Here is a 23,552-nt window from a genome sequence, read left to right as displayed (position 1 = left end):
ACGTTTTATGTTATAAAAATGAGTTATGGCAGTTAATGATTTCATCATGAGTGATGTGCAGATCAACAAAGTAGTGCTTAGATAAGGATTCTGAGCCCTGGTTAAGCTGTTCTTCACCCCCAAGCCCAGAGGTGCAGGTGCATGGAGGTATCAGAGGTGTTCAGAGGTGCGTGGATGTGGACAGTGCAGGTAACACGTAGTCTCCTGCATGTACTAAACACATGCAATGGGAATCTTTCCAAAATGTATTTTTAGCACACTAGCAAATAATTTTATTACTTCTTTGTATTTACTTAAAAATAGTCCTGTCAATCAATATTTATGACCATGAGTCAAACTTTGGGACATTTAAAAAAAATAGAGAACGTATATGTGACTTGTGACCTGTCAATTAAGAATTTTGAAATATTGTTAGTGATATTTGAATAGTGAAGGACTCCATTAAATAAGAGATTTAGAAAAAGACTTGAAAATAGTGTTGCTAATATGTATAGTTAGTGAAATATTCACAACTAAAAACAATTAATTGGGATTGTAAAATCTTAAGGAAACACTGAAATGAGCTGTGGGTTTTGTGTTTGTTTTTTCTTTTCACCTGGAAGATATGATTTGTGAGATGAAGAATGGGTCTGGTTTTTAAAACCATGTCTGTGTCCACTTGAGAAGCGTGTCCTAATTCCTCTTCTGTGGCCTGGCCCAATTCTTTGCAAGATTCTCCCTCGTGAGAGAGCTATAGACTGTGAACACAATGGGCACGCTGGGATGATGACCCCCAGGCTCCTCTCCTTGAACCCCCACCTCGTCTCGGAGACCCAGCTTCCTATGTCCTTGGCCCCTGCTGCTCCCTCTACTGAAAGGGCTTCCTTTCTCGGTTATTACCTGGCTGTATCTTCACTCAGATCTCAAGTTCAGGGCTACTTGTTCAAGGAGGCAGGTTTGGATCACCCTCACTTAAACCTCCATCCTGGTTTCCCCCCCAAGCTTTATTTTAGTCCTTGCATGTTTCTTTAACAACAGTTTACTCAACTTGGTTATTTTATGTAATTACCAACATGTTGATTTATTTGTGTCTGTTTCCCTAAATAGAATGTAAGCTTTGTGAAAGCAGGGTCCATTTCTGTCTAGTTTCGACTTATAACGTAGCGGACACTCAATACAGGGCTTCCCTGGTGATGCAGTGGCAAAGAATCTGCCTGCCAATGCAGTGGACGTGGGAGACACATCATCCTGGGTCGGGAAGAAGGAAATGGCAACCCACTCCAGTATTCTTGCCTGGAAAATTTCTTGAACATAAGAGTGTGGCGAGCTGCAGTCCATGGGGTTGCAAAAGACTCAGACTCAACTTAGCTACTAAACAAGAAGACACTCAATACATTATTTTTATTTTACTCAGTATATGAGTAGGTAATAAAAACTATAGTCCTGCCTACCTGGGCTGGTATTCTCTCTCTCTCTCTTTTAATACCCTTTAATCCCCATACAGGAAAGCTATGTTGGTACCATTAAAAAAAGAAAGAAAAAAAAATATCTTTCTTCTAATCAAGGGTAACCTAGAGTTTTTTGACTTAATATCATGGGGCTGCTAAAGGCAGCTTAAACTTCCATTTTCAATCCCTTTCACAGACGTTAGATGATCAGTTCAGTTCAGTTCAGTCGCTCAGTCATGTCCGACTCTTTGCGACCCCATGAATTGCAGCATGCCAGGCCTCCCTGTCCATCACCATCTCCAGGAGTTCACTCAGACTCACGTCCATCGAGTCGGTGATGCCATCCAGCCATCTCATCCTCTGTCGTCCCCTTCTCCTCCTGCCCTCAATCCCTCCCAGCATCAGAGTCTTTTCCAATGAGTCAACTCTTCGCATGAGGTGGCCAAAGTACTGGAGTTTCAGCTTTAGCATCATTCCTTCCAATTCCTTCCAAAGGACTTATCTCCTTTAGAATGGACTGGTTGGATCTCCTTGTAGTCCAAGGGACTCTCAAGCATCTTCTCCAACACCACAGTTCAAAAGCATCAATTCTTTGGTGCTCAGCTTTCTTCACAGTCCAACTCTCACATCTATACATGACACTGGAAAAACCATAGCCTTGACTAGAGTAGAAACAGGCTAATTTCATACATCCCTAAACAGAACTTGAATGTCTTTCTTAAATTATACCACAAACCACATAATGTGTAGGGAAATGCATCATGGGACTTGTTATTAGCATGTGTGATGAACATGTGGAAAGTGTGTGTGAATCTTTGTTAAATGCTGTTTCACATGATGCCTCATCTGGAATCTCTGTTACCTGTTACCTCCTTTATAATGTACCATGATAACTGACTGTTGTATGGATACCCCCAGAGCCCCACTAGAGCATAAACATAATCTCCCAGGGAGGACAGAGTGATGTTAAACAAGGTTTTACTTTATTTTTGTCCCATGAAAACTGGAAATCCATTTTTTATGGTTTTTACTTTTTAAGTTTAATTATTAGCAGCCATATTTGATGTATTTTTTATAGGACTCATTTCACCAACAGAGCTCACTGTATTTTGAGTAAAACAAGAATGAAAACAAGCTGCTGACCCCAGTGGAAAAGAATATAATAAAGAAGGAAACTGGTTGATAGTTAGAACACACCATGGAGTTCTCTGTTCCTTTTCTGAGCACTTGTCTGTAAGGTAATGTTAGAGTCAAACAGCAGTATCTCAAGGAGGGAAACCACGCATTCGACAGAGCGCAGGAGACGTGGTGATAGAGCACAAGGAACAAATACAGTAAACTAGACTTTATAGTAAGGCTGTACTGGGGTGTTCCCTGGCTGTCCAGAGGTTATGGCTCTGTGCTTTCACTGCTAGAGCCCAGGGGTTCACTCCCTGGCTGGGGGACTGAGACCCACAAGCCATATGGTGTAGCTAAAACAGGGGAAGCATTAATAAATAAATAAACAAATAAAGATTGCACTGGTAGTAATGGCTAAGTATGACACTACACTATTTTTTAAGGAAAAAAACTAAGAAAGTGGAATGAATTTATTTTATTTGCACTGAACATTAATTGAACTAAACAAAACAATAGCATGTTTTCTAGTTAGAAGCACTTGGATAGGAGAGCTGGGGTAATTTTCTTTTAAATTAAAATTGTTAGGTCTGTGTTCACCTGACATCCCTTACAAGCACTTTTTGTTTGTCTGAACTTGTTTTGATTAATTCTTCTCATATGTTTTCTTCCCAAGGTATGCCTTGTCAAATTTATTTTTAGTATGTACCATATAACTTCTAAAGTGCACAATATGTCTTCACTAAATGCAAATTCTTATGATTATACTACTAAAAACAAGTACTATTTTATATTGTTGTTGTTCAGGTGCTAAGTCATGTCTAACTCCTTGTGACTCTGTGGACTGCAGCGTACCAGGTTTCCCTGTCCTTTACTATCTCCCAGAGTTGGCTCAAACTCATGTCGGTGATGCCCTCGAACTATCTCATCCTTTATCATCCTCTTCTCCTGCCCTCAACCTGTCCCAGCTCTAGGGTCTTTTCCAATGAATCAGCTCTTCACATCAGGTGGTCGAAGTATAGAAGCTTCAGTATCAGTCCTTCCAATGAATATTCGGGTTGATTTCCTTTAGGATGGACTGGTTTGTTTTCCTTGCAGTCCAAGGGGCTCTCAAGCGTTTTCTCCAACATCACAACTTGAAAATATCAATTATTTGGTGCTCAGCCTCCTTTATGGTCCAACTTTCACATCCATACATGACTACTGGAAAAACCATGGTTTTGACTAGATGGACCTTTGTTGGCAAAGTCATGTCTTTGCTTTTTAATACGCTGTTTTGGGGTTTGTCTTAGCTTCCTTAGCTTCCTTCCCAGGAGCAAGCATCTTTTAATTTCTTGGCTTAATTCACCATCAGCAGTGATTTTGGAGACTGAGAATATAAAATTTATCACAGTTCTACTTTTTCCCCTTCTATTTACCATGAAGTGATGTGACTGGATGATAATGGGTATCTTAGTAAAGATTTCATAAAATTTATATCTAAAAAGTTCATGCTAAGAAGCTGTATGTCATCCTATTCCTCCTCTAAATTCCAGACTAATGCACTTCTTATTTATGAGCTTGTTTCTGTCTGTTTCAGCCTATGAATTACAGAACTGCCCTGACCCACCACCTTTCCAGAATGGGTATATGGTCAACTCTGACTACAGTGTGGGACAATCAATATCTTTCGAGTGCTATCCTGGGTACATTTTAATTGGCCACCCAGTGCTCACCTGTCAGCACGGGATCAACAGAAACTGGAACTACCCTTTTCCAAGATGTGACGGTGGGTTAATCACTTTTCTTAAGCAGTTTCATTTTCCACATGTATAATGGTGCATGAAATATTAAATGAATGCATTCCAGAATTCATTAATTTGTTCAACCAATTTTTATTGGGACTCTATTAAACTCATTCTATTTAGTATTTCAAGAATATATCATATGTCAGTCAGTTAAAAAAAATGGAAAGGCCTTGCCTTCAAGGAGATTATAAGGTTAGCAAAATAATAAACACGAATATTTATTATGCAAAATCAGGCACGAGGAGTGCTTTGATGACTGAAGGTACAAAAGACGGTGATTGCTGGGGAAGTGATTGAGAGTATTATCTTCATGGTTAGAGCAGTGTTTGGCTTTAAAGTGGTTCCGTCAAATTTTGGATTAGAGGGGTATTGAGTGCATATCTTACCCTAGATACTTTTTTATTGTTTAACTTTACAATAATAACACTGATTTGGTATCTCAGAAAACTGACGTCATTTTTGTAGTTAGATTTGAATGGCACGTACTAGTTTGCTACTCAGAGACCATCCCAGAGAGAAGAAGCAGTGTTAGCAAAGACATCCTAGAGGAGCAGTCTTGGGGGGAAATGAAGTAGTGTCCTAGGATGGTGCTTGAGGATCAGGGTTTCTTAGAAATGTTGGAATCGGGTGATGGGAATGACATCAAGGAGGATCTAGATTCAGTGAATATCCTTGTCTGAGCAGAAGTCACTTCTTCAAAGCTTCTATTTGGTTATCTAATTTTTACTATGACTTTGAAATTTCTACAACTTTAAATTAAATATATCGAGTACTTTATTTTTGAAGAATTCATCTGAAATAGAAAAGTTTGCTGTAAACCTAATATTCTAACATTATAAATACAGTATTTCTGAACGAAAATATAATGAAATTACCAACTCTGTGGACCTTTGAAATGCTAAATACTTATATCCCAGGGGCAAAAAAAGGAAAGGTATCCAGCTGTGTTTGAATTTCTACTGTAGAAGTTAAAAAAAAAAGCATATAGGTAGACTTTTTAGATGATATTTTTCACCTGTACGTTTCCATTCTTTATCATTATGTAAACAACTATAAAAGAAAAACATTTGCTGTGTTTTTTAAATAGTAATTTTAATCAACTACAGATTTAATAACTTAAAACAGCATTTAAAAATCATTTTATAAAACTAACAATAGCAGTGGGATATCTGATATTTTTTATTAAAACACTTTAAAAACTACTCACCATTTTACAAATTCATGTTTTTATGTAAAAATTGCTTTGAATTGTTAGGACTGAAATCCCTTTTTACTTGTAGTTGTTTCCTGAGTTCTTTGAATTCAGATGTAAGTAGGAGACTCCTTGGCTTGATATAAAAAATAGAATTAAGTATTTAATTATATTCCATTGCTTTTTCAAGCTCAACTTTCCAACATGGAAATAACTGCCCATTTAGAATTATTTTGTCAGTGTAATGATAATAAAATATATCTTTTTGGATGATATATGATGCAGAATATTAATCAGAGTTGGCAAAACCATGAAGCTAAAATCCTGCAGACACCCAAGACTGCCCAGGACTCCTGGTGCCACATGAAAGCCCCAGGACCACAGCCACCCTGAGGGTGGATAACTCACTGGTAGGCTCACAAAACCCAGTAAGCCATCTACTCACAATTGTGATTTATAACAGAAAAGACAAAAGTCACCCAAGGGAGACAGATGCTTGCTCCTTGGAAGAAAAGTTATGACAAACATAGACAGCATATTAAAAAGCAGAGACATCACTTTGCCCACGAAGATTCATCTAGTTAAAGCTATGGTTTTTCCAGTAGTCATGAATGGATGTGAGAGTTGGACCACAAAGAAGGCTGAGTGCTGAGGAATTGATGCTTTCAAATTGTGGTGCTGGAGAAGACTCATGAGAGTCCCTTGGACAGCAAGTACATCGAACTAGTCAGTCCTAAAGGAAATCAACCCTGAATATTCATTGAAAGGACCAATGTTGAAGCTGAAGCTCCAATTCTTTGGCCACCTAATGCCAAGAACTGACTCACTCGAAAAGACCCTGATGCTGGAAAAGATCAAAGGCAGGCAGAAAAGGGGACGACAGAAGATGAGATGGTTGGATAGCATCACCAACTCGATAGACATGAGTTTGAGCAAGCTCTGGGAGTTGGTGAAGGACAGGGAAGCCTAGCATGCTGCAGTCCATGGGATGGAAAGAGTTGGACAGTTTTGGGTGACTGAACAACAACAGCAATATTAGATTAAATTCTAAAAAAATAAAAGTAACCAGGGAATATTCTTTTAAGACCAAAGGCCCTCAAGTTGGTGATTAAATGGACTTTCTTTCCCTCTTCCTCTTCCTGAGGTGGGGTTGGGGCTGAACCTCCAATCTGAGGCTGGTTCCCCTTGCAACTAGCCCCAAGGCCTCAGATTTCCTAATTTCCTTATTAACATAAACTCAGATGTGGTTGAAAGGGTCTTGTTTTGAATAACAAAAGACGATTTTAACTTTTTTTATCACTTTGTAAATTCTAAGGGTTTTATGAGCTCTGGGCCAAAAACAGGGAGGAAGATCAAAAGTATATTTCTTATTATTTTTGGGGAAGTGTGTAAGTTCCTCAGTTCTGTCTTGTCATAACAAAAAATTGAAGCGACGGACCAGTGTTACAGCCTTGGATGGGCCAGCATTACAGCTCTTGGACAGAGCAGCATTACAGCTCCATGTTACAGCTCCGTTTTATTTAGAAAGTAGAGGAAAATACATCATCGAGGTGTGAGGTCATGATGACCCAAAAGATGCAAAGAGAAGAGAGAAAGACCCCAGGCCCTTTGGCTCCTCTTTTTATGCTTTTTTCTCCACCCCACCCCTCCGGGCCTGCCCTATGTAAATTGGGCTAGCCAGAAGTGCTGTTTGATCTACCTCAAGTCCTCACTCCATTCCTTGGACCTTCCTTTGTTCTATTTTTGCGGGTTTTTCCCTTCCTTGTCTTTTAGCCCCTGCCATTCTGGACTCCTTTTTCCTATTCTAACTACCTAACATGATAAATGCCACTACTGCAGTACTTATTCATGTGTGTGAAGGGATTGCCTTTGTTGGCTCTCTGGTCCTGGAGTGGAAAAGGGATGCCATCTGTGTGGCCCCTAGCTGTGAAGTGCAGTGTGTGATGCTCTCATGTTCTGTGGTCTCTCTTCTGGCTCCTTGGTTGCCTGCGCCTCCTGCTGGGCCAGGCTCCTGGGCAGACAGGTGAGAAGCTGGGAAGTACTTATGGTTGCAGGTGGTGCAGGGACCCTTCTGTGCCCAGAATCTCCACCTTGCTGGGCTTGCTGGCTGTTCTCCACTGGAGGGGCCTCTTTGACCCTCACCCTCAGGGAGAGGATGGGGGTGGGTGCATTTCCTGCTGAGCTGGATCGCAGGTCCCTGTTGCTGCAGAGATCCCTGAGATGCCACTGGGATGTGGAAATCAAAATGCAGCTTTGGTGCCATGAAGTTGAGGGGAAAGCATCTGGGAGAAGGTGCTGGATCAAGGGAAAGGGAGGGGCAGCTTTACTCATTATGTCTTTTTATGGTCCTTCATCTTCCCCTGTAGAATATAGGATTTTGCCTTGAGAAAATGTTCTAAGTGCATCGAGAGTATTATCACACAAGTCAAACTTCATACTTATTTAGCTTTTAACATCTTCCTTCATCACTCTGCTAAATACAGCAAACTCTGCAAGGCAGGGATGGGGTCAGCATGGTTCTCTGCTCTAGCCCCAGCTCAGCCAAGCTGCCTGGCACATAATAGACTCTCAATAAACATTCATTGAACATGGGAGTAAAAGGATTTTTTATTTGAATATCATAGATATATCATGGCAAATATACTAAGTGACCAAAGAATATCAGAATGTATTTTATGAAAAAAATAACCATATCATTTAGCCTTTTAAGAGGTGGACACCATGTTTTTTGTTTGTTCTGTTTTTTCCCCCTCCCCATGGGAAGGGTACTACTCCATGTAAAGTGGCTATACTTTAATAAGTTGCAAATTAAAAAGTAAAAATGCTGAAGGGAAATTTAGAGTTATAAATCAATACATAATGAATAATTTCAAATCACACATGAGGTATGTCAACCTGCTTCAACACATGCTTTAAGTGTCTTCTCTTCATTGTCTCACTCATTTCCAATCCCTCAATTATTTGGTGTCTGTCGTTTATTGAGATCGGAGCCAGGCAATGGGATTGATGAGAGGAGGTTTGATGGGGCTGTGGATATGGTCCCGGACTTCTAGTTGCTGACAGTCAAATGGTAAAGAATGGCTGGCCATGAACTGTAGCCCAGGGACAAGTATCCAAACCACAGCCACCAGGAAAGGCTGTCAGGAGGTGGTGACATTTGAGTTGAGTTTTGAGGAAGGGACCAGTTCACCTGCCAGCAAAATAGGAAAAAAACACAAGAGCTATTTATGCAGGTGAACGAGGACATGATGTTTGCAGCTAAGAAGAAGTATGGCACCTCCAGGGGTCACCAGGTAACTACTTGCTGTGACTCCAGCATGGCTTCTGGCCCCATTTTTATAGATTATAGGTATCTGTATATTATATTTTGTTAGCTTACAGGTCAAGGTGTATCTGTCTCCAAAGCCCACTTACAATTATGCTATAAAACTTGTAAAATGTTTTCCACACAGCCTTAAAATAAATTTACCCAATATTCGGACCAAGTCAATCTACTTGACACTGGTACATTTTCTGTCTACTTTGAAATCAGTGTGCATCTGTATGCTTACTTTGGCTTAATGATATTCCATCAGTCATAATTTTAAATTGTTTTTAACCTTTAAAAAAATGTACCTTGGTTTATTCATTCCACATAAATTTTATACCTTTTATGGCAAATATTTGAAAGCCTCATAGGATTCATGTTAGTAACAGATACTCTTATAGAATCTACTGGATTTTAATTTAATTAAAATGTATACTTGTCTATGACTTTGATGTATTTATACCATGATGTGAGTTAAAGAATATAGTTTGGATTATCTGCTCATGTATGATCATTTCATTTTTCCAAAAATAAAATAATTTCTATGACAAGAGTGATGATCACTTTATTAAGTAAAATAAAAATGGACTCTGGGTATTGTTGAGATTTTTCACATCATTGGTAGTGGATGAGATGTGGAAGTGTTACTATAAATTTTCACTCACATAATTTATCTCCTTTCTCTAGGTATAGATCTCGGGAGAATTTATAAGGTCTTTGTTTCAAGGCAGATAGACTTAGATGCTTCTTTTTTAGGCATTTTAAATAAGCTTTAGAAATCTTACTTAAAACAACAAAAAAATATTTTTCAGTTAAATATTCACACATAATTTCAACATAATCCCTTGTGTCAGATAGTCCAGTGAATTATCAGCTCAGTCTCAGGAGACTACTGACTAAGATTTTTTTTTTTATTTCTTTCTCCTTTTAATTATGTGGAAATGACTTTATCCTGAGGGGATTTTGAATGTTTGGAGAATATGTTTAAAAACTTAGATAAGGTAGCTTAGAAGTAAAATTCTTCCAAGGTTTTAAGACTTGAGGGGAATTATTTTGACAAAGTAGTTGCTGAGGGATATTTCACAATTATTTCTTAGCAGGAAAATCTCGGCTAAGAGACTTTAGAGACTGACAAATGTCTCACTGGACTGTGTTGGGCTTGATTTTTCTTGGCTTCCTTCTCAGCTCCTTGTGGATATAACGTGACATCTCAGAACGGGACCATCTATTCTCCTGGATTTCCAGATGAGTACCCCATCCTCAAGGACTGCATCTGGCTCATCTCAGTGCCTCCCGGCCATGGCGTCTACATCAACTTCACCTTGCTGCAGACGGAAGCTGTCAACGACTACATCGCAGTTTGGTATGAGAACCTTTCCTGAAAACACCCATCTGTCCTTGTGATAAACTGTTCTTGTAACAACTTACATGTCACTTTCGTCGATTTAGAGATGAAGTAGTTAGGTAGATGTCAAAACAGAAATTTACCAACTAAATCTAGAGATAGAATAAACCTCATGTACCATGCTACATGGTAGATATATTCAAGATTACTCTAGATAGAGGAGAATATCCCAAACGTATTTTATTTTCATGTTTATTTCTTGTTTTAATTTTTATTTACTTACCTTTTTGGCCATATCACATAGCTTTTGGGATCTTAGTTCCCTGACCAGAGATTAAACCTGGGCCCTTGTCAGTGAAAGAGTTAAGTCCTAGCCACTGGGCCACTTGGGAATTCCTTCTTTTCTTTTTCATTTTCAAGTATAAATCTTTTTTTTCTTAAAGAAAAGCTTGTTGGTTCCTTTGCCATATAATAATTTGATGCTTCTGGAAATATTGAAGAAATGATTGCACACAGCTTTCTCTCTGTACTTTATAAACCTTGCGGAACTGCCCCCACCCACCTCCACCTTCCCTACCATGGGCTGTGTAGGGGATGCCGAGGGGGATGTAGCCCTAGCTCCCCATCTAATGAGCCATGTAGCCTGGGTAAGTTAATCTAAACTCTCCTTCACTGAATGTTCATGTCTATGAGAATTACTATTTCTACCGTTGCCTTTGGAGGTGAGAATTTACAGGGGAAATGGGAATGACGAAATATGATGGGAAGAGTAGAGCTTACCAGTGGGGCACAGCCCAGATTTGGAATAAGTTGGATGTGCTTTAGGAATAAAATGCCCTGAAAACTCAAGCATAATCACAGTTAACAAAGCTGTGTGTGTGTGTGTGTGTGTGTGTGTGTGTGTGTGTGTGTGTTGGTGAAGTTGTAAATGTAGGGGTTGTCTTAGCCATTGAAAATTCTCTGAGGCAAGAGAACAGGTGAGTTGCAGGCACTGGGAGATCCCAAGTGTGATGGCTTTGGGAAAGCACAGAAGAGAGAAGGGGTGACCTAGCCAGGTAAGCTGGCCTCATACATCATGTTAAGGATTTTGGGCTTTATACTAGAGCAACACAGATTCACTTTAGAGTCATAAGAAGGAGAATTATAGGACTAGGTCCTGGATGCAGAATACCCATTATTATTGTGTAGGGGGGCAGGTCAGCTGGATAAGATGGGAGACAGGCCTTTGAGGCTATTTCTATAGGGGGGAGATTCTATAGGGCTATTTCTCACAGGAGGGGAGATTGGGGGATAGGACCTGTGTTGTGGCAATGAACAGAAATGGAGAACCTGAAATATTAAGTTGACCTATGAAGCAAAGCAAGACAGGCAAACAACACTGAAATGAAAAGCCACACTATAATATCAGCAGGTTTACCCAGATTAATCAGTAGATTTAGCAGTAGGAGCAAGGTCTCCCTCCAGCAGTGGAGGGAGTCCCTGTCCTCTGAACACTCATGAGACAGACTGGAGTGCAGTCATCTATGAATATTAAACATCTTAGTATTTCTAAACACGGAATCTAGAAGATGGTAATATTTTATTCAGTTTTTTAAAATATTTCAATTCAGCCATAAGAGCTCCATAAATCTCACCCATAATTAAAGAGACACCCTGAATTTAGACTTTAAAATGGGAACATTTGAAAGGAAGTTGATAAGTGGTACTGACGTCACTAGAATAAATGTGACCTTGTCTCAAAAACACCTCTGAGAAGGTCAGGTGCAGGAGGAACAAGAGAGCCCAAAGCTGCTGTTTGAAGACCAGGCTTTTCAGCTGGATCCTGGGGTCAGAGCATCATCTTTCACCAAGACAGAGCCCTGCAGTCAGAAGAAAACAGTTGTGAATTTAAGCTGTAACTGGAAGCTTTCTATTTAGAGGGCTCCTCCTCTCTTTCCCAGGGATGGTCCTGATCAGAATTCTCCACAGTTGGGGATTTTCAGTGGGAACACCGCCCTGGAGACAGCATACAGCTCCACCAACCAAGTCCTGCTCAAATTTCACAGTGACTTTTCAAATGGAGGTTTCTTCGTCCTCAATTTTCATGGTCAGTGTATTTTCACTCCATTGATGATGGCAGAGAATCCTAGCTGACTTTTCTCATAGGATTGACACAAAATTTGTTTACAGCTAAAGTTCCATGTTTCTGTCAACCAAAAGCCTATAGGATTTTCTCACATTTCATGCTGAGGTTCCTGTGATTCCTTTTCCTTACTGACGTATTTAGGACTTCACATCTCTTTTATAGTTTATCTTGGATTTGCCCCCAGGATAAGCGTATTGTGTGTGAAACTCTGATATGGAGACCATGGAAATACATTTAGTAGCTCTCAGAGATTTCCTCATCTCTGTCTCCAGATGAACCTCGATAGTGAATGTTGTGTAATTTTAGATGGGGCAAAGCGAATCTCTACTGATGTTGAGAATGAATGCTAAATAGTTTGGGGAAAAGCATTACCAGTCCCTTATCTCTCTTGAGGACTGCCACATGCAAATCCTCAGGACAAGAGACTGAGGAAGATGATGCCAGATCCTGATGGACATGGAACCAGCATGAACCATTTCTCCTGCAGAATTCCAAATATATGTAAAGTGTTTCTATTTAAACATCATAAATTTTTTAAATGGTGTACTTTTCCCTTTCAATTTTGTAAGCATTTGAAGCTAGAGACTTTAGTAAAACTATAATTTACAAATATAGATATTTTCCTAGACCTAAGCATTGTAACAACACAAGAGAGATGTTTTTTGTAAGATTTTTGTTTATTCATCAAATGTAATTTCACTTATTATTTTTTTATATAAATGATGTAGCATTTCAGCTCAAGAAATGTCAGCCTCCCCCAGCAGTTCCACAGGCAGAAATGCTTACAGAGGATGAGGATTTTGAAATAGGTAATGTTTTCATTGTTACAACATCATCAGCTCAACACAGGTTTTTTACACCCATACAACTGCAGTAGATAGCCAAGTTGATGAATGTTTGTCAGAAATATTCCTAAAGCTTTCCTAGAGAGAGATACACATTTGTCATGAATTGAATAAATATGTTTTTCTTTCTTCATCTCAATGATTTTGTTTTTCCATTTAAATTTTGCTTTTGCTATTTTGAGCACATTTTCCTGCTGCATCACTCACCAGTTTGTATTTTTCTCCTAAAAGCAGTTTTCAGACACAGACTTAAGCAGATGTTTGTGTTTAGCTAGGGAACCATTTTGGTGCACCAGAAGAAGAAAGTCATTTGTGGCTGAAATAATGGTTAGTCTAACATGGACCTTTCCTTGAAACTGGAATGTAATTGGTGAATATATTGAATGATACTATTTAGAAATTCTCTTTTTTCATTTTAAATTAGTGGTCTATTTCATTATATAATCATCAGGCCACATTAAGAAACCTACCATGGCATATGTTGGCCAACCAGTTATTGTGACAAAGCATTTCTCGGTCTCAATTATAAATACCCAGTCCTGTGTCACACCCTGTTTTATAATGGCGGTCAAACCATGTGACCAGTTTCTGCTCTATTCCCAACGGCTTAGTTGATGAGAACATTGTGCTAATTACCAAGGTCATTTTGTAGCCCTATCTGGATGCATTAAAGACATTCTCTTATACAGCCTTTGGTCTCAAGCCTCTGAATCCCTTTCTTTCTTTCCTTCTTTCATCTTTCTTTCTTTTTTATTAGTAATCATAGGGGAAAGGGAATGAAGATAGACGTATCAGTCAAAGAAGAAAAAACTGCTCCATAATCTCTATAGAAATACTGGTTACATTTAAAGAGAGCATTTTTATAAATTAAGAACTAAAAATGACACTATTTCACTAAGTAGACTAAGCATGAATACCAATCATGGTTAAGAAGTGGTTTGCACATCAACTTGAGTGTCACATGTGTTTAATAACATTCACACACTGCTTGTGTCATGGAGACAGAATTGCCAAGTATGCATGTGGACTCTTTCAGGAGACTTCGTGAAGTACCAGTGCCACCCTGGGTACACGCTGTCTGGGATGGACACACTGACCTGTAAGCTCAGCTCCCAGCTACAGTTTGAAGGTTCCCTGCCGACATGTGAAGGTATGAAGTTTGTACTATAAATATGCTTGTTCCATATGGAACATTGTATTACTTTATTGGTTTGAACTTCCTTGTATGCATCTGAATTTCTTTGTATGCATCTGAATTTGTCTCTGTGTTATGATTCTCTTGCAATTTAAATTACCCAAAAGTAGAAATACTTAATTACCCTTCTCTTTTAGCTAGCTGTACAAAATCAAAACTACATCAAATAAGACTTCTTGCTGTTTCCCAACAGTTTGTAATATTTTCAAACATATGGCAAAGTTGAAAAACTTTAGAACTAATACACATCACCAAGGTTGCACCATTAATGTTTCCTACACACCCTTTGTCACCTGTCTCGTCTCTTTCTACATAAAGTATTGAATAATTGATATTTTTGATACCTTCTAGGCAAATTGCAGGCATTACTATATTTCCCTCTGAATTCTTTGGCATAAAAGAATGCATAAAATTATCTAGTGTTTACTATGTTCTGTAAAGTATAGAGACATTGAAATGCACATATGTTTCATATAATGCATGTTTCATATCTTTGACCCATGTGTAATAACAGATAATATATGAGAGCAGAAGAAAATCTATTGATTCAGTTGATTTGTATATAATTAGATCACTTAAAAAACTTTTAAAAGTATCACTTTCAAGTTTTATAGAAAGGAAAAAAGATTTGGAAAAAGACATAAATAAGCTAAAATGTCTCAATGTAAGTCAGAAGTATGATTGGTTTACCTATCAGAAAGCTTCCCAAATTAAGACAGATTTTATTTTGTGACTTCAAAATCACAATCACATTTACTTCCTTTAAAGAAGGGCTTCCCTGGTAGCTCAGTTAGTAAAGAGCCCACCTTCAGTGCAGGAGACCATGGTTCGATTCCTGGGTTGGGAAGATCCACCGGAGAAGGGATAGGCCACCCATTCCAGTGTTCTTGGGCTTCCCTTGTGGCTCAGCTGGTAAAGAATCCACTTGCAATGCAGGAGACCTGAGTTCGATCCCTAGGTTGGGAAGATCCCATGGAGAAGGGAAAGGCCACCAATATTCTGGTCTGGAGAATTCAGTGGACTGTATAGTCCGTGGGGTTGCAAAGAGTTGGACAGGACTGAGTGACTTTCCTTTCACTTTCCTTTAAAGAATGGAACCCCCCATTCCCAGTTCTTTCAGAGAATTTGAATGTTATCATTTACTAGGGGTAGTGAAATATATAAAAATTCAGAATGTATGAAGAGAAAACCGATAGTCTAGGTTTCATTATCCAGTGATCTTGGTTAAGACACTAATCCTCTGGGCATTATATGTGTAATGAGAAGGATCATTTGTCTGCATTGTTTAGGGAACTGGTATAAAGATGAAGTAAATCTTAAATTAATTCTAAGCCTCTTATAATGCTAATTATCTACCCTCTAAAAGGCAATTTTCTTTGCATTGCAATAGTATTGATTTTGCAAATGTTCAGCCCATGAATTGATTCTTCCAGAATATCTGGTAATATGGTGCATTTTCATTGCTAATGAGGCAGACTTCAGTCACCCTTACAGAAGGAAATGATTTCCAACATCTGGAGAAAATCTGGAATGAATTATTATTAAATAACCAAGGTAACTTAGATTATTTCTGAGAAAAATATACTTTGTAACTGCACCCACGTGGGAGCCAGTGGGTGTGGGAAACTCCGATGGGGCAGGCAGGGGAGATGCCTTCACTTTGTCTGCCTCTGGCTTTAAACCCTAGCTGACCCTGTGGTCATGGTGTCACTGAGACCCTGCCTCTTGCTTCCTGGCTTAGAAGCTGGGGGTCTCATGGGAGGTGCTGAGTCAGGACACTGAAGTCACTTTTTTCCCCTGGAAAACCAGTGTGTCAGGACCATGCTACATTAGCCACAGTGATCTACAGAGGATTTATCTCTCAAGATGGTGGAGTGGTGGGTATAAAATCTTCATCTTTTGCCATTTTATATATAAATTAACTGAAGTAAATCTTCAGATGTTTAAGGCCCATTTTAATCCCACCAAACACAGCCTTAAAAATTTATCAGAATAGGTGATTTTAAGCAAAGGTGGGCTTAACTGATTAACGAAGAAAGGCTTAAGTCTTTATTTAATATGCTACTTCAAAAATAAGGAAAGTGTCTCCATTCTGTCATTTCCCCTATGATTAACCTAGTTTCCACTTAAATGCAATTACTTCATGACAGTCCAGGAGCACAGTAAACCCACACACGAGTGTGTCATCCTCTAGAGTATTGATACTTCTGCTCTCACACATTTGTGGAAAGTGTCCGGCTAACAAGACAGGATCTCTGTACTCAGGTCAGAGGTCCCCAGGCCCTCTGAACCCACAGCAGTTACTACTCAGGATGGCTTAGTTCTCTTCTGATTCTGTTCAGCAGTAAATTTGTTTAAAATGAACTGAGTTCCCTTATCTGGCATTCCCTGAACACCTCGTTATTTAAAAAAGGAAATAGGGACTTCAATGTCTTCTACCAAATATTTAAACACATAATTATCATTTTTCTTCCGACACTTTTCTGTTGTTTGATTGGGCTCAATCCTCCAATAAATTCTTGATGACAAATTGTACTAGTTATGAGTCCTACTTCTTCAAGTGTCATAACCACACTTTTAGACGTTCTGCTTTGAAAATTGTCACCACTTTAGGGTGATTGATTGTTCCTTGGGAATGAGGGGAATAAATTGTTCCTTGAAAGTTCACATTTTATGCAGATAAATATTACCTTATTGGATACTTACCTTAATTTAGAAAAAATAAGTAAATAAATGAGGGTATAGAATGTTATTCGCCACTACCAAGCAGTTCTCTCATTTTCCCTGGACATCAGCAGAGTGTCCTACAGTTTAACTCCATCCCGAACTCTTGACCTAGGATAATGTCAAATCCCACAGGGTTAGAGGCTTAGTCCCACAGAACAAACCTCACCTTGGTATCAGATGCTGATACCGAGTCCAGGTTGTCACCTGTGCTTCTGACTGACAGGTTATCAATCAGGGGTTCCCAGGAACCTCTCCTCTGGTTTGATCCTTCCATCAAATTTTTAATTAATTAATTTATTTTAATTAGAGGCTAATTACTTTACAATATTGTGGTGGTTTTTGCCGTACATTGACATGAATCAGCCATGGGGGTACATGTGTCCTCCCATCCAAACACCCCTCCCACCTCCCTGCCCATCCCATCCCTCTGGGTTGTCCCAGTGCACCAGCTTTGAGTGCCCTGTTTTCATGCATTGAACTTGGACACATCATCTATATCACATTTGATAATATGCATGTTTCAATGCTAATCTCTCAAATCATCCCACCCATGCTTTCTCTCACAGGGTCCAAAAGTCTGCTTTTTATATCTGTGTCTCTTTTGTTGTTTTGCATATATGGTCATTGTTACCATCTTTCTAAATTCCATATATTTGTGTTAATATACTGTATTGCTGTTTTTCATTCTGACTTACTTCACTCTGTATATTAGGCTCCAGTTTCATCCACCTCATTAGAACTAATTAATATGTATTCTTTTTAATAGCTGAGTAATACTCCATTGTGTATATGTACCAGTTTTCTTATCCATTCATCTGCCAATGGACATCTAGGTTGCTTCCATGTCCTAGCTATTGTAAACAGTACTATGATGAAGATTGGGGTACATGTGTCTCTTTCAATTCTGGTTTCCTCGGTGTGTATGCCCAGCAGTGGGATTGCTGGGTCATATGGCAGTTCTAGGTCCAGTTTTTTAAGGAATCTCTACCCTGTTTTCCATAGTGGCTATACTAGTTTGCATTCCTACCAACAGTGTAAGAGGGTTCCCTTTTCTCCACATCCTCTCCAGCATTTATTGTTTGTAGACTTTTTGATAGCAGCCATTCTGACTGGCATGAGATGGTACCTCATTGTAGTTTTGATTTGCATTTCTTTGATAATGAGTGATGTTGAGCATCTTTTTATGTGTTTGTTAACCATCTGTATGTCTTCTTTATTGGGTCATTTTTCTGGTATTGATCTGCATGAGCTGCTTGTATATTTTGTATATTAATTCTTTGTCAGTTGTTTCATTTGCTAATATTTTCTCCCATTCTGAAGGGTGTCTTTTTACCTTGCTTATAGGTTCCTTCATTGTGCAAAAGCTTTTACATTTAATTAGGTCCCAATTGTTTATTTTTGCTTTTATTTCCATTACTCCAGGAAGTGGGTCATAGAGGATCCTGATGTGATTTATGTCAGAGAGTGTTCTACCTATGTTTTCCTCTAGGAGTTTTATAGTTTCTGGTCTTGTATTTAGATCTTTAATCCATTTTGAGTTTATTTTGTGTATGGTGTTAGAAAGTGTTCTAGTGTCATTCTTTTACAAGTGGTTGACCAGTTTTCCCAGCACCACTTGTTAAAGAGATTGTCTTTTCTCCATTGTATATTATGACCTCCTTTGTCAAAGATAAGGTTCCATAGGTGCACGAGTTCATCTCTGGGCTTTCTATTTTGTTCCATTGATCTATGTTTCTGTCTTTATGCCAGTACCATAATGTCTTGATGACTGTAGCTTTGTAGTATAGTCTGAAGTCAGGCAGCTTGATTCCTCCAGTTCCATTCTTCTTTCTTAAGATTGCTTTGGCTATTAGAGACTTTTTGTGTTTCCATATGAATTGTGAAATAATTTGTTCTAGTTCTGTGAAAAATACCTTCGGTAGCTTGATAGAGATTCAATTGAATCTATAGATTGCTTTGGGTAGTACACTCATTTTCACTATATTGATTCTTCTGATCCATGAACATGGTATATTTCTCCATCTATTTGTGTCCTCTTTGATTTCTTTCATCAGTGTTTTATAGTTTACTATATATAGGTCTTTTGTTTCCTAGGTAAATTTATTCCTAAGTATTTTATTATTTTTGTTGCAATGGTGAATGGGGTTGTTTCCTTAATTTCTCTTTCTGTTTTCTCATTGTTAGTGTATAGGAATACAAGGGACTTATGTGTGTTAATTTTATATTCTGCAGCTTTACTATATTCATTGATTAGTGCTAGTATTTTCTGGTGGTATCTTTAGGGTTTTCTATGTAGAGGATCATGTCATCTGCAAACAGTGAGAGTTTTACTTCTTCTTTTCAATCTGGATTCTTTTTATTTCTTTTTCTTCTCTGACTGCTGTGGTAAAACTTCCAAAACTATGTTGAATAATACTGGTGAGAGTGGGCACCCTTGTCTTGTTCATGTCTTTAGAGGAAATGTTTTCAATTTTTCGCCATTGAGGATAATATTTTCTGTGGGTTTGTTGTAGATGGCTTTTATTGTGTTGAGGTAATGTTCCTTCTGTGCCTTCTTTCTGGAGAGTTTTTATTATAAATGGCTGTTGATTTTTGTCAAAGGCTTTCTCTGCATCTATTGAGATAGTCATATGGTTTATATCTTTCAGTTTGTTAATGTTGTGTATCACATTGATTGATTTGTGAATACTGAAGAATCCTTGCATCCCTGGCATAATCCACTTGGTCATGGTGCATGATCTTTTTAATATGTCATTGAATTCTGTTTGCTAGAATTTTATTGAGGATTTTTGCATCTGTGTTCATCAGTGATATTGGTCTGTAGTTTTATTTTTTGGTAGCATCTTTGTCTGGTTTTGGTATGAGATGATGTGGCCTCATAGAATGAGTTTGGGAATTTACCTTCCACTCCAATTTTCTGGAAGAGTTTGAGTAGGATAGGTGTTAGCTCATCTCTAAATTTTTGGTAGAATTCACCTGTGAAGCAATCTGGTCCTGGGATTTTGTTTGTTGGAAGATTTTTTATTACAGTTTTGATTTCTGTGCTTGTGCTGTCTCAGTTTAGATTTTCTATTTCTTCCTGGTTCAGTTTTGGAAGGTTATACTCATCCATTTCTTCCAAGTTACACATTTTATTGCCATATAGTTACTAATAGTAGTCTCTTATGATTCTTTGTATTGTATTTATTTGTTGTCTGTTGTGATTTCTCCATTTTCATTTGCAATTTTATTGATTTAATTCTTCTCCCTTTTTTTATTGATGAGTATAGCTAATGGTTTCTTTATTTTATTTGTCTTCTCAAAGAACCATCTTTTAGTTTTGTTGATTTTTATAATAGTCTCCTTTGTTTCTTTTTCATTGATTTCTGCTCTGATTTTTATGATTTCTTTCCTTCTACTAACTTTGGGGTTCTTCATTTCTTCTTTTTCTAGTTGCTTTAGGTGTAAAGTTAGGTTATTTATTTGATGTTTCTCTTGTTTCTTGAGGTAAGCTTGTGTCGCTATGAACCTTCCTTTTAGCACTGCTTTTACTAAATCCCATAGGTTTTGGGTTGTTGTGTTTCCATTTTCTTTTGTTTCTGTGCATATTTTGATTTCCTTTTTGATTTCTTCTGTGATTTGTTGGTTATTGAGGAGCATGTTTTTTAGCCTCCATATGTTTGTGTTCTTTATAGGTTTTTTCCCCCCAATTTACATCTAATGTTACAGCATTGTGATCAGAAAAGATGTTTGAAATGATTTCAGTATTTTTAAATTTACCAAGGCTAGATTTATTGTGCAGGATGTGACCTGTTCTGGAGAATGTTCCTTGTGCACTTGAAAAAAAGGTGAAATCCTTTGTTCTGGGGTGAAATGCTCTGTAGATATCAATTAGGTCTAACTGGCCCATTGTGTCATTTAAAACTTGTGTTTCCTTGCTAATTTTCTGTTTGGTTAATCTATCCATATGTGTGACTTGGGCATTAAAGTCCCCCACTATTATAGTGTTACTTTTAATTTCCCCTTTCATACTTATTAGCATTTGCCTTATGTACTGAAGTTCTCCTATATTGGGTGTATATATATTTATCATTGTTATATGTTTTTCTTGGATTGATCCTTTGATCATTACTATGTAGTGTCCTTCTTTGTCTCTTAGTATGGTCTTTATTTCAAAGTCTGTTTTATCTGATTTGAGTATTGCTGCTCCTGTTCTCTTTTGGTCTCTATTTGCATGAAATATCTTTTTCCAGCCCCTCACTTTCAGTATGTGTCCCAAGGTTTGAGGTGGGTCTCTTGTAGGCAACATATATAGGGGTCTTGTTTTTGTATCCATTTGGCCAGTCTTTGTCTTTTGGTTGGAGCATTTGATGCATTTACATTTAAGGTAATTATTGATAAGTATGATCTCATTGCCATTTACTTTGTTGTTTGGGGTTCAATTTCATAAACCTTTTCTGTGTCTCCTGTCTAGAGAAGATCCAGTAGCACTTGTTGAAGAGCTGGTTTGGTGGTGCTGAATTCTCTCAGCTTTTGCTTCTTTGTAAAGCTTTTGATTTCTCCTTCATATCTGAATGAGATCCTTGCTGGATATAGTAATCTTGGTTGTAGATTTTTCTCTTTCATCACTTTAATTATGTCCTGCCATAGTAGTAGTAGTAGTAGTAGTAGTAGTAGTAGTAGTAGTATTCCCTTCTGGTCTGAAGAGTTTCTATTGAAAGATCAGCTGTTATCCTTATGGAGATCCCCTTGTGTGTTACTTGTTGCTTCTCCCAGATGCTTTTAATATTTTCTCTTTGTGTTTAATTTCTGTTAGTTTGATTAATATGTGTCTTGGGGTCTTTTGCCTTGGGTTTATCCTGTTTGGGACTCTCTGGGTTTCTTGGACTTGGGGGGCTATTTCCTTTCCCATTTTAGAGAAGTTTTCAACTATTATCTCCTCAAATATTTTCTCTTCCCCTTTCTTTTTGTCTTCTTCTTCTGGGGCACCTATGATTCAAATGTTTGGATGTTTAACGTTGTCACAGAGGTCTTTGAGGTTGTCCTCATTTCTTTTAATGTTCTTTTCTTTTTTCCTCTCTGCTTCATTCATTTCCACCATTCTATCTTCCACCTCACTTATCGTCTCTTCTGCCTGTTATTCTATTATTGATTGCCTCTGCTGCTGCTGCTGCTGCTGTTGAGTCGCTTCAGTCATGTCCGACTCTGTGCGACCCCATAGACGGAAGCCCACCAGGCTCCCCCATCCCTGGGATTCTCCAGGCAAGAACACTGGAGTGGGTTGCCATTTCCTTCTCCAATGCATGAAAGTCAAAAGTGAAAGTGAAGTCACTCAGTTGTGTCCGACTCTTTGCGACCCCATGGACTGCAGCCCACCAGGCTCCTCTGTCCATGGGATTTTCCAGGCAAGAGTACTGGAGTGGGGTGCCATTGCCTTCTCCTGGTTCCCTCTAGAGAGCTTTTAATCTCAGTTATTGCATTGTTCCCAATTTTAATTGACTTCTTTATTTCTTCTAGGTCCTTGTTAAACATTTCTTGCATCTTCTCAATCCTTGTCTCTGGTCTATTTATCTGTAACTCCATTTTATTTTCAAGATTTTGGATCATCTTTACTATCATTATTCTGAATTCCTTTTCAGGTAGACTCCCTATCTCCTCCTCTTTTGTTTGGTTTGGTGGGTATTTATCATGTTCTTTACCTGCTGAATATTCTCTGCCTTTTCATTTTGTTTAGATTGCTGTGTTTGGTGTGCCCTTTCTGTAGATTTGAAGTTTGTGATTCTTCTTTATTGTGGCATCTACTCCCTGTGGGTGGAGTTGAACTAGTGGCTTGTCAAGCTTCCCTGGTTGGGGGAACTTGTGTCTGTGTTCTGGTGGGTGGAGCTGGATCTCTTCTCTCTGGAGTGCAATGAAGTGTCCAGTAGTGAGTTTTGGGGTGTCTACAGGTTTGGCATGGCTTTGGGCAGCCTGTCTTTAAATGATCAGTGTTGTGTTCCTGTGTTGCTGGGGAATTAGCATGGCATGTTGGCACTGGAATTTGTTAGTTCTTATGTGGAGCTTGGTTTCAGTGTCGGTATGAAGACTTTTGGTTAGGTCCAGAGACTAATGTTCTCTGGAATCAGGAGTTCTGTGATGTTCTCAAGTTGTGGAGTTAAGCCTCCTGCCTCTGACTTTCAGTCCTTCTCTTACAGTATCCTTATACAGCACAGATGATAAAGCAACTAGGTTAATGGTGAACAATTCTCCACAGAATTGAGTGACATGCATAGAGATTCACAGAGTTACATAGAAGAGAAGAGGTAGGATGGAGATATAGATGACCAGGAGAAGAGGGGAAGTCAAAAGGGGAGAGAGCAATCTAGTCAGTAATCAGTTCCTGAAGTGTTCTCCACAGCCCAGAACACCCAGAGATATTCACAAAGTAGAGAAGAGAAGGGGGAGGAAGGAGATAGAGGTGACCTGGGGGAGAAAAGGGAGATTCAAAAGGGGAGAAAGCAATCAAGTCAG

At 38.5% G+C, this 23,552-nt stretch overlaps 1 protein-coding gene across 1 annotated transcript in view; it reads left to right on the top strand.

Annotated features, from left to right (window-relative positions):
• Positions 1-23,552, top strand: part of CSMD1 (CUB and Sushi multiple domains 1) — a 2,074,203-nt gene that overhangs the window by 1,910,960 nt on the left and 139,691 nt on the right. The window contains exons 43-47 of the mRNA XM_086379826.1: positions 4,123-4,311; positions 10,015-10,192; positions 12,115-12,260; positions 13,028-13,108; positions 14,181-14,294. Of these exons, the coding sequence (XP_086235952.1) occupies positions 4,123-4,311; positions 10,015-10,192; positions 12,115-12,260; positions 13,028-13,108; positions 14,181-14,294 (708 nt within the window). The remainder of the gene's footprint in view (positions 1-4,122; positions 4,312-10,014; positions 10,193-12,114; positions 12,261-13,027; positions 13,109-14,180; positions 14,295-23,552) is intronic.

Source organism: Bos grunniens, chromosome 27 (genome assembly GCF_055505025.1).
Source record: "Bos grunniens cultivar Pamir isolate PY7600 chromosome 27, Bosgru_T2T1.0, whole genome shotgun sequence".
NCBI lineage: Eukaryota > Metazoa > Chordata > Mammalia > Artiodactyla > Bovidae > Bos > Bos grunniens.
The sequence above is the reverse complement of the archived record's forward strand: the minus strand, read 5'-3'. Positions and strand labels throughout refer to the sequence as shown.